This window comes from Equus quagga, chromosome 13 (genome assembly GCF_021613505.1).
Source record: "Equus quagga isolate Etosha38 chromosome 13, UCLA_HA_Equagga_1.0, whole genome shotgun sequence".
NCBI classification, from domain to species: Eukaryota; Metazoa; Chordata; class Mammalia; order Perissodactyla; family Equidae; genus Equus; species Equus quagga.
This window is the reverse complement of record NC_060279.1, coordinates 79,103,428-79,119,773: the sequence shown is the minus strand read 5'-3', so window position 1 is coordinate 79,119,773 and position 16,346 is coordinate 79,103,428. Positions and strand designations below refer to the sequence as shown.

Genomic DNA, 16,346 nt, shown 5'->3' with positions numbered 1-16,346 from the left:
AATGGCGAGCCTTGCCTGTGTCCGCAGCTGGGCTGTGAGCTCTTGGAGGGCGGGACTGCGCCCATCACCCCGTAACCCCGGGTCAGACACTGAGCTGCTAGTCACAATGTTTGCAGCATCTGGAGTGTGCGTACTGGGGGGGCACTTAGAAAGCCAGACAATGGCTGAGGCAGGATGAGAACTCAGGTCTCGCTGAATCTAAATAGTGCGGGCTCAAACCACTGTGCTTTGAGCCAGAGGCTTGGGTGTGAGGAGGCACACAGTGCCCCCCGAGCCTCAGTTTTCCTGATCTGTAAAGTGGGGCTGTTCACACCGGTGCCTCCCTCTCCGGGGGGAGTGAAGAGACAATGAGGTGACAGCCACCAACGTTTGCAGGTTTATGGAGCTCTTCTCTCCTGCAGGCCTGGCACCGAGTGTCCTCATGGAGTCCCTGCGGGGAAGACCCAACGCTGTCTCCATTTCACAGCTGGGGAAATAGAGGCTGTCAAGTCACAGAGCTGTGACTCCACCCCAGGCATGCGGACCACAAAACCCAAGCGTTCTGTGACATAGCACACGAGGCTGTCTCCGATTATGTTACTCTGGCGCTGTGACTGTTGTGTCAGAGAAATGTAGACAGCTGTTTTACCAGCCCTGGTATTTGAGGTCACTGTCACTGGCAGCCACCCTAACACTAACTGGCACATCCCCCCCAGTCTGTGGGCTGACAGTCGTGGTCCCATCCGGGAAGGGCCACGGGTCAGTTGAAGCCAACGGGCCTGTGTTCACATTACTCACCATATGACGGTTGCTGCCACGAGCTGTGAGGGACATTTGCACTCTAATCATGGAACGCTGACTCCGAGTTTAACAAGTGTGGTAATCTACACTGGGCCATAACCACTCTGGAAAACAGTGTGGCCTTATGAAGACCAGGGCCCTGTGACCAGCAATTCCAGACATACACCCTGGACTGTCATTCTCAAAGTGGGGTCCCCGGACCAGCTGCAGCAGCAGCGCCTGGGGTTTGCTGGGAATGCACATTCTCGGGCCCCAGCCCGCAGCTGCTGCAGCAGAAACTCTGGCAGTGGGGCCGGGAGTCAGCACTTTACCAGGCCCCTGGGGCATGCCGAGGCTCCCTGGAGTGTGAGGCCCCCTGGATTTGGACTCCCTTGCCCATGGGCACCAGGAGACACGAACAAGGAGATTCATGGAAGATCTTTTAGTAATAACCAAAAGAACAAAGGAGAAAACCCAGGAACGGCCCAAAGGTTTATAGGTGATTGTAATATTGCACAATACTTAGAATATTGCCATTGTTAGAAGTTGTGATCTGTGCATCTCAAGTGTATATATATAATGTCGATACCTGGGTGAAGCTGTTTTCTTTCCAGTTTGTGGAGCTGCTTCTGAAGAGGGACTGCCTGCCCAGCTGGAGGGTGAGGGAAACCGGGTCGGCTGGAGCAAGGCAGGGCTGCGGAGACAGCAGCGTCCTGGTGGTTGGAGGGCCCATCTGATCACTGCCCCCTCTGAACACCTGTGGGTCTGTGGCTTTTACTCTTGGTTTTCAGGGATGGGGTCCCTTTTTGTTGCACACCTTGTGCTTTTGAATTTGATGTTGGACATTGTGGATGAATTATTGAGGGGATGCTGGGACGGTGCTGCCTGTTCCCAAAGAAGATATGGCTTGTTCTTACAGGCAGATGGTTTTACCAGATCACTGGGCCCTGGTACGGATTACTTTGGGACCTCACGAGGGCTGGCCTGTTTCCAAGTGTGGCAGTACTCGGTATTGGATACCGGGTACTCGGTACTCCAGGGAGGAACCTCACTCTTTGCTGACCTCCACCTCCAGGCTGTTTCTCCTGCTGCCATGTGGCTGTGGCTGCAGACTCTCTGCTCAGCTCCTGGCTCCCAGGTGCTTGTCCCGGCTGGTTCTTGCATTTCCTGGGCGTGGGCAGCCTAAGGGTTGCCCACAGCCTGAGGGGAATTGTGCTCAGGATTCTGGGCTCTCTCTCCAGGGCTGCCCCGCAAGCCCCCTCTGATCCGGACCCCCTCTCCTGAGCTCACAAGGCCGTGCTCGTGCTTTCTTTGCGCTGCCCCCCAGGAGGAAGGTAGGGCTTGCTGTTTCTCCCCGCGGGGGTCACAGCCCACGTCCTGCCAGCGTCGGCTGCCTCCCATTGCCGCATACAGGCATGTGCGTCTGGATGTGTTCGTCCAGCTTTTACAGTTGTCGTTAGCGGGGGTGGGGGGGGGGGGCGTGAGTTCACGACAAGGATTCTGTCTGAAAGTAGAGTTTTAGAAAGGGAGTGGACGGGATGGACGAAACGGCGGGAGGAGGGACCAGGACGCCTTGCGCTTCTCCAAGCGGGCCCTTGCCGTTCCCTCAAGCCGCCACCAGAGGGCGCGCCGGCCGCGGTGCTTCTGCGGGTCCGGGCTCTTGCGCAGCGGATCGCGACCGGGGGTGGGCGAGGGGGCTAGCGCTTCGAGCGGGTGGCGCCGATCTGGCCTCCAGGCCTGTCATCCTTCTCTTTCCCAGGTCGCTGCGTGGATGGCGGCTGGGAGGTGCAGCGGCGTCCGGCTCTGCACATACATGCAGTCTCGTGCACACTTGTGTGGGCTCTCACACACGTGTACACAAGCACATGTGCAGGCTTGTGCACGCACCGTGCAGGCTCTCACACTCACTCGTGTGCACACACACACTTTCATCTTCATCCAGAAGCCCCTTCTCCAGCCTCACTAAGAAATTAATGGAGCACACAATTCTCAGTTTTTTCCCTGCATTTGGAACTCACCTCTTCAAGACAGCCTGGGTGCAGCTTGTGGGAGGGCCCCTGCCCTGTTCCATGTGGGACCCCCCACTCACATCACAGCCCCTGTTCGGACGCTGTGCAGGGGAGAGGAGGACAGGGCTCCGCCATCAGGGGCCTGTCTCCTCCGAGCTCCGACCCAGTCTCCCAAGGGGTGACCTGCCCGGCCTCCGTCCTCCTTCGAGACATCCAGGGGTGACCCTCAGGCCCAGCTGAGCGGCGCCTGCCCCGCCTCTCTGACAATGTTCACGGGCCTCCAGGGAGGTTGGCTGAGGGATTCCCAGGCCCTCCGCGCCCGACGCTGGGGAGTGTGTTGTTTCTGCGGCCCCAGGGCCTGGCACTCTGCAGGCCTCGGCAGCTGGTCTGGGTGAACAATGAACGGATGTCAGTTCAGTTGCCACCTCTCGGCCTTTACCGAGGGCTGGACTTTCTTCCCGCGGTGACAATGTGGCCACAGCACATTTTGCACTCTCATGCCTTCCTCTGCTTCGGCCACTGATGGAACCCACGTGGATCCATGTGTCACGCTGCGATCTGGCCAGCAGCTTCTCCATCCCGGCCGTCAGCGAAGCCCTCCCTGGAGAACAGGGGGACTGTGGTAGCCACTCTCCACGATGGCCCCAAGGAAGCCTGCCTGCCAGATTCGTGCTCTGGAGCGGCGCCCTCGGTCTGGGCTGGCCTGTGACGGTTTGAACGGCAGGTACAGGGGAAGGGACGCTGTGCACTGAGAAGCCGTGCCCCCCAGGCTCCGTATCGAGGCCACAGCCTGAAGACGACTTCTGTTTTCCTTTAGCACCAACCCTATGTCTCCACCTCCATCTTTTACACAAAAGTGCCTGACCTTCAGGGAGCACCTCCCATGCCCACAACTTTCCGCCCAGATTTCAGCAGAACCCACTGCCAAACACCTAGGTGTGCGGCTCAAATATTAGCTCATAACCAGGCAGCATGGCCGCCACCAGCCAGAAGGGCCACAGCCGTGGGACCAGACAATAGCCCTTTGGTTCCTGGGCCGTGGGAGAGATCTCAAAGGTTCCAAGAAGGGATTGGGGCTGCTGAGGTAGAGGGCCTGTGGGTTCTTGACAAGCTACCTCCCCTGGGTGTGAGGATTCGAGGCTGACATTTTAAGTTTCGCTTAAGTGGCTCACTGCCCCTCCTGCCCGCACCCCATTCTGTCCTCAGGACCAAATATAGGAAGGGTGCCACGAAACAGGCAGGCCCTTGAGTGGGGACAGTTCATCGTTTATTATAATTACAGAGTCAACCCACATTTATAGATGCAGATAAAAAAATAAGGCCCTGGGTGAGTGTCCTTCCTCCAAGTGTGTCCAGAGTTGCAGGGACAGGAGTGGCCACCCACTTTGCAGAAGGAGAGATCTGAGTTCATATCCTGCCTCTGCCTTTTACCAGCTGTGTGGCCATGAGCAATTCGCCTTGCCTCTCCGAGACTCTGCTTTCTTTTCTGAAAAACAGCAACAATAACAGTTGCCCCCACATGGGGATAGTTGCGATGGCCACACAAGATGCCACGGGGCGGGCCCAGTGCCTGGCACTGTAAGCTCCTGGCCCGTGGTTGCTGTTAGATATGAATACATTTTGCAGACAGGAGAGGCTGTTATTTACAGTCTGCCCTTACACTCAATCTTTTGTGAGCATCTTTCGGCACCAATCAGTGCTTCTCCATGACATTGGTTTTAACAGCCAGACATTCCATGGAGGGACACAGCGGGACACAGCGGGGACCTAGCATCGAGTTCTCACCGTTCTGAATGGACGTTGAAGTTGCCAGTGAGTTGTCTTATTATGAACAAAAGCTCCGTACCTGCGCTGCACTCCGCGGGATGCCTCTGAGGGTTTCTTAGCTGCTGCTGGGGGGCAGCTGGCTGCAGGACTCCTGGCACACGCAGACGGCAGGGACACGAGAAAATCTGTGCAGTGTGGTCTGTCCACAGGCGGGCTGGCAGGCGCGAGGACTCCAGGCGGAGGGAAAGCACTCTCTACAGAGTGTTGGGCGGTGACACGATCGCTGCTTGGCTGATCCTTCCTGTCCTAGAGGGAAGGAGGACCCCCAAGATCAAGGGCGAGGGGAGGGACGTGGAGGGGCCCAGCATGAGGCTGAGGATGTGGGTTCTAAACCCAGCTCTGCCGCTTCTCCTCTGTCGAGGGGGCACGGTCACAGCGCCCTGTTCTTCAGCTTGCCGTGTGGCCTGACTGCGATACTCCGCACATGAACACTCGGCACAGCGCCTGGGATGGGGAAAGTGCTCACTAAGTTTTCGCTGTCCTGGTGAGTTCATTTATTATTGTTAGCTGTGCAACTTTGGGCAAACTGCTTCCCTCTCTGGACCTCTGGTTTTGCTTCCATGTGATGAGGCCTTGGTGTAGATGGCTTCGTAGCCCAATTCCATGCCATTTGAGTCCGTTTCCTCCCCAGGTCACGGTGCCTGCGGCTTCTTCCAAGGCCGCGGGGTAAGGCAGCCTGGTGGTTTCAGCACCAGTGGGGAGGACAGCAGCCGGGAGCTGTCCAGGGAGCTGATCCGCGGGGAGGGCCAGCCTGGAGGAGAGGGCAGGGGGTGTGGGAGGTGGGCCTGGAGGAGCAGCAGCGGATGGTGAGAGATGGAGAAATCCTCTGCCCACCAGGAGTGACTCAGCCTTCCTTGTGGGGATGGTTAGGGAGTCACAGCCTTCCCAGCGGTTCTAGGCAGCCCCAGTGGGGAGCTGGGGTGCCATGTTGGGAGCACTAGGGACCACAGCCTGTAGGTATGCTGTCTCTTCTGCCACCTTTCCTCTTCTCACCAGCCCTCTCCCCCCTCTGCTCATCTCTGTGGTCTTGGCTTCAGCTGGGTCCTGGAAGTCACTTCTTTTCTTTTGGTGAGAAAGATTGGCCCTGGGTCAACATCTGTTGCCAATCTTCCTCTTTTTGCTTGAGGATTTCTTAGGTCACTGAGCCTCCCCTGTGCCAGTCTTCCTTCACTTTACATATGGGACACTGCCACAGCATGGCTTGGTCCACACCCGGGGTCCGGACCTGCAAACCCAGGCTGCCAAAGTGGAGTGTGCCAGACTTAACCATTATACCATGGGGCCAGTCCCCTGGAAATCACATCTTTGGGGACCAATCTGATGAAAATGCCACTCAGCCAGAACTCAAGAACAGGAGTGTTGACAGTAGCGTCATTTGTGGTGCCTGCAAACTGGAACCAAGCTGGAAGCCCCTTGATGGTCTGTCATGCAGGAACACACTGCGGTCTAGTCCTACGGTGGAATGTTACACAGCCCCGGAAGGGGCCGAGCTCCAGGCACACGCAGCAGGGGTGGTCTCTCAAAGTGATGCTGTGGTTGGAAAAAGCCAGACACACAACCATGCGTGGTCCTGGTTGAAGAAAGCTCGCAGACAGGCAAGACGAAGGATGGTGTCTGTGGATGTGAGCTGGGGAAGCAGCCAAGCTCCGTGGAGGGTGGGCAGGGCCGGGAGGGCAGGGTGATGGTCACCCCCGGGCTCACTTTATCCATCCAATCCCTAACTTATGTTTTGTGCACCTTCTCTGTATACCTTACATTTCACAATAAAAATGTGAAAAAAGAGAAAGACACTGGGGCCCTTGGACTTTCTGGGGAAAGGGCTCTTAAAACACATATTTAGGGCAATGCCCCTGGATCCTCGATTTGGTGGCCCATGCTAATGGCTCCCTCCCTGGTTCCGAGGTGCATGCCTGTGACTTGCTGCTGAGGAACCTGGGCCTGGGGACTGGAATCTGCATTTTAAATGCCTCAGAAGAGCCAGGACCCTGGCCATTGGGGGGGAACAGTCTGGAATTCCCACTTTCTGAGCCAGCTGAGGGGCCCTTCAGGGTCTCTTCCCAAGGGTTAACCAAGAGAAGGTGTGCCAACTGTGTCCCTGGTGGGGTGCACAACGGCAAGCCCAACCCCCAGCGAGAAGGGCCTGGGGCACCCCTAGTCCTAAGAGACCCCGGATCTGGGCTCCCATCCCGCTGCTTTGCCTGAGCCAGCCACTCCCCTTCCCGAGCCTCAGTGTCCCCTCTGGTGCCACTGCAGGAGGTGCTCAGGAAGTATGTCCTTCCTTCCTCTCCAGGCCACTCACTGTGAAGGGCCCTTGCGGGGTGGCCCCCACTCCGGAGTCACCTTCAGATTCCAGACACCTGAGCCCCCTAGTTAATCCAGCCTGGCCTCTCAGGATAAGGGGATTGGCCCATGCCCTCCCCAGCCCCTCCTCTGTCAGGCTACTGACCGCTCAGCTGGCTAGAGGGGTCCTTTTCAGCCTGATGACCTCCTGGGGAGCCCCCACCCCGGGCCTTGGAAGGGAGGCAGGGTGTCCATGTTCCCCACATGGCCTGGGGCTTGCTTCTCACAGGGCTTCCCGCTGGGGAGGCTGCATCAGCTGACGCAGAGGAGGGCGAGGAGCGTGCGGGAGTGGGGAGAAGTTGGCGGGGCCGTGAGTGTCTGTGCAAACGCACACCGCGCGTATGCGTGCGGCACTGCAGCCTGCAGAATGAGAAGACTTCGTCTGTGGAATGACGAGCTGTGGGCACTGTGTCCCCTCCCTCCTCGTCTCCCTCTGCAAGGAGGTGGGGGAAGGTGCCGAGCTCCTCCCTGGTAAGTTCCCAGCACTTGTAAGTTTCTCCTGGGGGCTGGGAGAAAGTGGTCCCGCTCCCCACCCTGAGGAAGGATCTGTGGAGAGAGTGGGTGAGCAGGAAGGAGGCGGAGATGGAGGTGGGCAGGACAGGGGTCCTCTGAGACACCGAGGAGGCAGGGGCGGGGCGAGCCCCCAGCTGCAGGGGGCTTGCACATCTGGAGGGGCAGCAGTGAGAACTCCAGACTCAGTCCCCCGGGCTGCCGGCCTTTGCCAGCTGGATGGGAAATGAGGCCTCTAGGGGTGGTCGTAGCAGCCGCACTGGGATCCTGGGGTGACCGTCTCCTTGGCTAAACAGAAAGGGAGGCTCATTTCAGGAGGGCGACTGCCTCGGGGCCCGTGTGGGTCCGTGTGCGGGGCGTGTGCAGGTGTGGTGAGTACAGGTATATAATGTGTGTTCCGTGTACTTGTGCACATGGGCATGGAGAGTGGATGATGTGTGTTGTCTTTACAGGACATACACCTGTGTTATGGGGGTGTGAGCAAGCTCATGTTGTGTATTTGCACACACGTGTGGGTCCTTGTGTGTGTCTATGTGTTGCATGCATGTGCAGGTGTGTTGTGCGTCTGTTGCCTACATATGCATGTGTGCAGGTGCCTGGGCAGCGTCCTGGGGACCACCACTTCTTTCCCAGCCCTGCCCCAATTCTGCGCCCTGGTTCCCACCCCGCGGGGGCTGCAGTGGAGGCTGGGGGGCCACTGGCCACTCAGGATGCGCAGGAGTGGGCTGAGCACCCTGCCCAGTGACCGGCTGTGGGTGGTCGTCAGCCTCAGCTTCATCGGCACAGAGGGGCATCCTGCCGCCCGCTCTAGGTTGTGTGGAGTCAGCCTGGCTAATGGGGGCACAGGGCGGGGCTGCCGGGGACCAGCTGGGGCTCTGAGGAGAGCTGACATGTGGCCCTTCAGGCCAGCGACGCTAACAGGGTTAAAGGGTAGAGGTGTGTGTGTGTTTATTGTGTGCTGTGTCTTGTGTGTGTGTGTGGTGTGCACGTGTGCATCCCGTGCCCTCGCGTGTCTGCCCCGTCCCAGCTTTGACTCCACTCATCGAGCAGATGACTCAGTGGCTTGATCAGCTCATAATAAACCCCCTTTTGCCGTCATCCCAGGAGCATGAGAAGGGAGAGAAGAAGTGTGGGGGGCACCTCTGAGGGATGACAGGTGGGGGGGCTGGCTGACATCGGGGCTGTTTCCAGAGTGGGATGGAGCAAGAGTCTGACCTGGCCCAGCCTGGGGTCTCTGGGCAGGAGGTGGCCATGGGCTCCGGCTCTGCTCCTGGGAAACCGAGACGGGCGTCCAGCAAGGCCTGGCGTGTCTGTCGGTTCACTCCCCCATAGCACCCAGGGGGCTCCTGCTCTTTTCCCCACTGACAGATGGGGAAGCTGAGACTCAGGGAGATCAAAGCCTTAATATTGCTATTAAATACCAGACTTTGAACATCCCCAGGCTCCAGGCCTGGAACTTTCCGTGCCTCACCATTTTTCAAGATTCTTACCACCCCGCTGCGGAGCAGGGGCTCTGTTCTCCCCACCTCACAGTGCGCTCACCAAGCTCAGAGAGGCCGTGTGACTTCCAAATGACAAGGGGCAGCTGGCCGCCCAAATGGCAAGGGACCTTGACGCGCATTTCAGCTCGTTAGCCCTCCCCTCTGTCTCACGTTCGGGACGATGGTAACCTGTATTCATGCTTAGGGAAGCTGAGTTTGCAGCAGAGGGACTTGCTGATACCATTAATGGCAGAGACTAGAACGTGCACGCCCTGTCCCATCTCCTCGCCTGGCCAAGCGGAGTCGCTCTGCAGGCCTGGGGTCCCCGCGCGTCCCTGGGGGCCTGGCTCGAGGGAGGTGCAGGTGTTCACAGACCGTGCAGCTGGGCGAACCTAGCCCCATGGAGGCGGACACCTCCTGGAGCTCCCTCTTTTCACCTCCTCCAGAGCCTGGTCAGCCACCATGGAAAACGGGAGCAAGCTGGACAACCCCAGCAACGTGTCACTGGCGCATGGTGATGCTGTCCTGTACCCGATCGAATACAAGATGGTTGCGGTCTTCCTGGTGCTCCTGGTGTGCGTGGTGGGCATTGTGGGCAATGCCATGTGGTCCTGGTGGTGCTGACCATGCGGGACATGCGCACGCCCACCAACTGCTACCTGGTCAGCCTGGCCCTGGCTGACCTCACCGTACTGGTGGCTGCAGGGCTGCCCAACGTCTCTGACAGCTTGGCCGGGCAGTGGGTCTACGGGTACGCTGGCTGCCTGGGCATCACCTACTTGCAGTATCTGGGCATCAACGCCTCCTCCTGCTCCATCCTGGCGTTCACCGTGGAGAGGTAGGTAGGCCCAGCCCTCGCCTGCGTGCTGTTTCTCACCACCAAGCGATGCAGCCAGGACTTCCTGGACAGGATCCTTGGTAAACTGAGGCCCGGCTGAGTGGGAATTTCTGTTCCCCACTTACAGAGAGTGGGGCTGGGGTGGGAACCTGGCAGAACCTGGCCAGGAAGTGGAGTTCTCATCTCAACTCTGCTGCTAACTTGCTAGAAAATGCCAGCATTTGTCTGGGCCTCAGTTTCCCCAACCGGAAAGTGGGCATTTGGACTGGGCAATCCCTTGGGTCTCTTCCAGCTCTGGTTTTAACACCCAACAGGCAGTCTAGCCTAGTGGTTGAGCATGTGGACTTGGAAGCCAACTGACTGGGTTCAAACCCAGCTCTGCCACTTCCTGGATGTGTGGCCTTGGGAGTGGTGGCCCAGAGGCTAGGTGGCGCGTCCAGGCCATGCAAAATAGGGACCTACTGAGGCCTCCTGACGTCCAAACCCTGGCCTGGTCCTGGCTGTCCCTGGCTGTGCCCGCCGGGGGTCCAGTGGCCTCCATCTCCCACATCCACCTGGGTCTAGGCACTGCGTGGTGGGGGGAGCCCAGGTTTAGATTGTGAGCCCAGCTGTGGGGGGTGCACGATGTCGGCTGACTCAGTCAGCAACCTTTGGAGGTGCGAAACAGAAAACCCACGGAGACTTGCTCGAGGTCAAAGGTCTTCGAAAGGGCACAGGGTCTCTGGGCCCGCAGCAGACACAGTGGAGCCTGGTGGGCCTCAGGGGACTTGTCCTGGAGAGTCTGCATGTTCCCACCTGCCTACCGCCCTCCCCTCTCACCACCGGCTCCCTTTGCTCTGCCAGCCCTGGTGGCTGCCTCAAAACCGCCTTGCTACCCAAATCTTCACGGCCTTTGAGTTCTCCTATGAGAGGACGAGGTCAACCATGGGGTCCCCAGGCCAGTCTCCCCAGATGGGGGATCTGACTGGCCGAGCTGGGGCAGGTGTCCTTGCTTTGGTCCAATCACTCGGGGTGGGTGGGTCCTGAGACCCTGCCCTCAGGGTCAACAGGGCCGCCGCGTGGCCTGCAGGTACATCGCCATCTGCCACCCGATGCGTGCGCAGACCGTGTGCACCGTGGCCCGGGCCAAGCGGATCATCGCGGCCGTGTGGGGGGTCACGTCCGTCTACTGCCTGGCCTGGTTCTTCCTGGTGGACCTCAGCGTCAGCGAGGGCAGGGGCCTGGAGTGCGGCTACAAGGTGTCCCGCAGCCTCTACCTGCCCATCTACCTGCTGGACTTTGCCGTCTTCTTCGTCACACCGCTGCTGGCGGCCACGGTCCTCTACGGGCTCATTGGGAGAATGCTGCTCCGCAGCTCCCTGCCCCACCCGCCCCACCGCTGGGGCAGCAACACCTGGCGGGGGGCAGGAACTGCGGAGAGGCAGCCCCGCGGGCCAGGCGGAGGTACGGGGGGCAGCTGCCCCACGTCTAGAGGCTTCCCGTCCTCCCGGAAGCAGGTGGGTGAGGTATCCTGGGGGTCGGGTGCGGGGGGCAGGTAGGGAGATGGAGGGGGGTCAGCGGGCAGAGGCCAGAGATGCGGCAGAGGCATAAATGGGCTGGGAGAGGATGCGAGCTCCGCACTCGTCGTCCATCCAACGAGTGTCCGCTGAGTCCCTCCCGTGTGCCCATTCCAGGTGCCGGGCCTCGGAGGACACGACACGGCAAACACCCTGCCCCCAGCGCTTGAGCAGGACAAGTGCGATCCTCTGTCAGAGGAAGGGAAGAGAGAAAGGAAGCTGGGAGGGAGAGGGGGTGCAGAAGGAATGTTCTGGAAGGCCTTGCTGCGGTGATAACTGAATGCAGTCTGCAGCTGGCGTCTGGGAAAGGCTTCCAGAGAGGGGAGCCGGCAGGCTGAGGTCTGGGCGCAGGAGCCTGGTGCCTCAGGATGGGCACGGAGCCGTGGTGGGACCTGGGCCTTGGGGGCTAGATGCACTTGGCTCTGCCGGGAGGGGGCGGGCAAATCGCAGGGGCCCCCGGAGGAGGGACAGCATTGGTGTCAGGTGTCAGCAGGGTCCCCACCGGTACGGAGCAGGAGACAGGCATGCCCAGACTCCTGAGGCTGACCTTGGTGGGCCCTCGGGGAGACTGAGGCAGAGAGAGAGCTGAACAGAGAGGGCAGCCGTGCGTGAGCAACGGGTGGAGGGAGAGAGGGAGACAGACAGGGAGACAGAGACAGAGAGAGACAGGGAGAGAGAGACAGAGACAGAGAGAGAAGGAGAGAGACAGGGAGAGAGGGCAGAGCCGGGCGGGCAGTGTGGCACTCTCTGTGTTCACACTCGTGGGGGCAGCATCGCCCCAGGCACGGAGCTCTGGGCACACAGATGGTCGCCCTTCCTGGGGAAAAGGAGAGTGATGACTTCACAGGTGCACCCTCCTCACCACAATTCGGGAAGGAGACTGCTATTATCCTGATGCTCCAAGTGGGAAAGGGAGGCTCAGAGAGGTTAGGCTGTCTCCCCAGGGTCCCACAGCCAGGAGTGGGGAGCTGGGATCTGATTAGGCCTGTTTCGCACCCACACTCTCACTGGCTACCTCAGCACCCTGAAGGCTGCAGCAGGGAGGGGCAGGGACCGGAGCAGATGAGGGGAGCCCTGAGACTACCCCTCAGCTCTGGGGTCCCCAGGAAGCTTCCTGCCTGGGTCAGGTTGGTGGCCACCCTGCTGAGGTGGCCAGGACACGTGTCCCTCCCCTTCCTACTGACCCCCTCCCTCACAGAGAAGCCTTGGTCCCTGCAGACAGTCCTTGGGGGGGGCACAGGGACAGGTCTTCATTTCTCTGCCCCCCAGACAGGATTGTCTTTCTGGGTCTGGTGACTCACTCCTGGGCTGAAAGAGCAGAATGGGGTGCAGGTGGGGGTGGTCCCAACCAGAGCGACATGACCCGAGCTGGAAGGGGCCATCGAGACAGCGGAGAGCGCAGACGGCTGCGGGAGAAGCTGGTGCACTGGCGGGCGCTGTGCGACCCCTCCGTTCTCTGTGCCTCTGCGTCCTTGTCCACGAAGGGAGACGATGGCAGCCCCGTCTGGAGGGACAGCGGAGCGTCAACCACCACCACAGTGTCGTCCTGGGCCTCCCTGCTGCTTCGTGGTTCCTGCACCCGGCTCCAGGCGTCCAGTCTGAGAGGTCTGGGGTGCAGGTGCCCTTGGGGGTCTCAGGGCAGGGGCTGCTCACGCCCTGGAATGTTCCACAGGCTTGTCAACTGCACAGCTTGGAGCGTCGGCGCTGGGTTAGCGCAGTGCCCAGCAGACATGCAGAGAAGTTCATGATTCTGGTGACATTCTCATCACTCACCCAGCAAACACTTCCCGGGGCAGGAGCCGCGGCTCACCTTCCTGTGGCATTTGCTCGGCCACCAGCCCGCGGCGTGCCAGCTCCGTGGCCTCCCTCCTCCCCCCTCTGCCCGCAGGTCACCAAGATGCTGGTGGTGGTCGTGCTGCTCTTCGCCGTCCTGTGGCTGCCCTACCGCACGCTTGTGCTGCTCAACTCCTTCGTGGCCCGGCCTGTCCTGGACCCCTGGGTCCTCCTGTTCTGCCGCACCTGCGTCTACGCCAACAGCGCCATCAACCCTGTCGTCTACAGCCTCATGTCCCGGAAGTTCCGGGCAGCCTTCTGGAGGCTGTGCCGGTGTGGGGCGGAGGAGCGGCAGAGGCCCTCGGCCCACCTCACCTCTACCAGCCACAGCGTGGTCCGGGAGACCCCCCAGACGACGCAGCCCGGCAGGGGCGAGGCGGCCGGGCCCCCACCGCCGCAGCAGGAGCCTTGTTTCAGCGCTGTCTGAGCGGCCCTCCGCCACCTCTGTCTCCACTCCCTTGGTTTGCTTGCCTGCTGGGGCCTGCAGGCGTCTGCTCCGGCCACTGGTGGCTGGCAGGGCCACAGAGGGGCAGGCACCCCTTTTGCCAGTGGCTCTTAGTGGCCGGGTCCCCACTGGCTTCCCTCCTCGTCAACTAGGACATTAGTGAGTCCTGGCTCAGGAGGTTGGAGCTCAAGCCTGGACTCTGTTTGGGTAGCTCTCTCGCCTCCTCCAGAGCTGGGGGAGGCGAGAAACAGGAAGAAGCAGAGAGGCCCTCAGCCTTCATCCGTGTCAAATTACGACCGTCCATCTGTTATTAGCATTTTAAGTATCTTTTTCAGGGAAAAAGTCTTGAGGCATGAAAGGGACATGCTTCCAGTCTCCATTAACATCTGTCGCTCAGGCAAGCAGTGGGGAGAGTCTGCACTCATGGATTCCAGTGTGGACCGTGCCACCTGGTGCCACCCTGGAAGGTACCTAGCTTCCACCACGGACACCCAGAGATGCTCCAGGCTACACCCAGGGCCACTCCATGGGGCAGCAGGGCCCCCGCCCCAGGCCGCCCCAACACCCCAGCGCCCCAGCCTAAAAAGCACATCCACCCGGAGGTGTCAGCAGGGCTGGCCCCTTCCCTGTCCCATCACCATGTCCCTGTCACAGGCCAACGTGCCGAGCAGGGGCTGGGAGGGACTGAGGTGAGTGAGGAGCCAGAGGAGGCAGAATTGCCCCTGGGCTGCCGGTGGGACAGTCCTTGGATGACGTGGGGTTCCGCACCCTGGGCCAAGCCAGCCACAGGCCTCCCTCACTCTACCCAAGCAACGGCCCTGTCGAGCGGGACTTCCAACTGTCCCCGTCTTATGGACGAGAAACTGAGGCCAGGGACATCCGGACATGTCACCTATTCCCCTGTGGTGACCTCAGAGCTAGGCAGGACCCCGACCCTAGCCCTCTTCCTTCGGGCGGGTTTTCCTCTCGGCCCCGGGGACGTTCACTGACCTTAGATTCCCTTGGAGGCTTGTCTGGGAGGTGGGTGCGTGTCTCCGAGGTGGCCCGAGTGGGATGGCCTGTGTAGGGCAGAAGAAGTGGGCCTGAGGGAGGAGGTCAGGTGGGGAGCAAGGCATCCTGGAAGCGGGGGCCAGCCCAGCGGACTGTCGGGGCAGAGGCAGGGCTGTGTCCCCGAGTGGGCTGAGGGACAGATGGAGGGGGCCTCGCTGGAGGACGGGCACCACACTCCAACCCTGTGACCGAGCTCCGTGGACACAGGCCACCTGGATGTCAGTGTCTCCTTCGGCCACTGATGGCCTTGGTGTCGAGGGCCAGTCCTGGCCTCCTCCTCCATCCGTGAGATCGAAGGTGAGCTCTTCGGGTCCCTCAGCAGGGCACACCAGGATGTGGCAGAGTTTGAACGGATTTCTGTGTTTATTCTGACTCCAGTATTCGAGCGCATTGCTCAGGGTCTAGCCCCGTCTCGAGAGTCACGCATGCTGAGGGTCCCTCTCAGATGAGAGGCTTTGGTTCTTTATGGACGTCAGTTCCCGCTGTCTCCTCCTGTCCTTCCCCTCCTCCCCCTCCTCTGTCCCTCCCGCACGGCTGGGCTCACAAAGAGGGGCCCAGCGTGGGCATCTCCCACCCGGTTCTGGCTCCCCCTCTGGTCAGTCTCGCTGTCTCGACTGTTCCTTTTTTTCACAGAGGAACATCTCATCCACAGGGAGCTTCACTGTTCGTTGTCTGCTCCTCAGGACATAGATGCAAATCAGGAAATAAGAAAATTTGTGCTCCCCCACCCCCTGCAAACAAAGGAACTTCTCTAAGTCCGAGAGGTCACCAGCCGGTGCGTTGGCGCCCTGGAGTGAGCCTGTGCTGCTGCTCACGTGTTCGGTGGTCCAGGGGCCCCCACACCTGGCCGTGCAGCAGACCCGCCCGTGTCTGTTGTGAGATCTCCTTAGTGAAGCCCTGTGCTGGCTCTGATTTCCCTTCCCTGGTTCTCACTCTGTATACCAGAACAGCGAGTCCCACGTCCGGATCCCCTGGGGAGTGTGTCAAAAATGCAGATTGCCAGGTCGAGACTCAAGGTCCGGGTGTCCGTGAGAGAGGGCTGGGCGCTGCTCGTGGGATGCGGTGGGGGGGCGCGAAGGCCACGACGGCCAGCTCTGCGTTAGGAAGCACGTGGAGCTGGGGTACCTGCCACCCTCCACCCCCTTAACTGTGATAGGCCACATCCCCTCTTCTGGATGACACGGACCACACACTGTGCTCTAGGTGGCTTTCCCACACCAAGGGGCTAAAAGCAGAAAAGCTCTGGTGGGTGAGGACACAAACCTGCGGTTCTCAGCTGCACCCTGAAACCTGCAAATGCATGTGGAGTTCCGATTTCCAGCTGAAATTCACTCTGCGACAGCTTGGAATTCGTGTTCTGTTGGTGACACATCAGAGGAGCTTCCGGCTCCGTGGACGTGGGCGCAGCAGTCAGGGCGAAGCCGGCCCCAGAGGAAGAGCATGTGTTCCCCGGGAACGGGCCCAGAGCACACTGCTCAGAATGTGACAGAGGCCAAGAGCCACTCGGGTGGAGGGTGACACGGCGGAGCCCTTGGGCATCGAGATAAGTTCGCATTGTGACTGTGTGACCTACTCAGTGTCATTCGGAGCTCCTCACCACAGTTGCTGCTCTCTGACGAGCGTGTGTTGCCTTGACATAGGGGCTGAGACCTCGGGGTAAACGCCTCATGTGGTGTGGCCACCAGGGACCAGGGCCCG

At 60.2% G+C, this 16,346-nt stretch overlaps 1 protein-coding gene across 1 annotated transcript; it reads left to right on the top strand.

Annotated features, from left to right (window-relative positions):
- Positions 1-9,388: 9,388 nt before the first annotated feature.
- LOC124250232 (thyrotropin-releasing hormone receptor-like) lies at positions 9,389-13,580 on the top strand. The gene is given in 4 exon segments (XM_046682060.1): positions 9,389-9,530; positions 9,533-9,764; positions 10,834-11,260; positions 13,209-13,580. Coding segments are annotated over 4 exon segments (1,173 nt in total).
- The last annotated feature ends 2,766 nt before the right edge of the window (positions 13,581-16,346 follow it).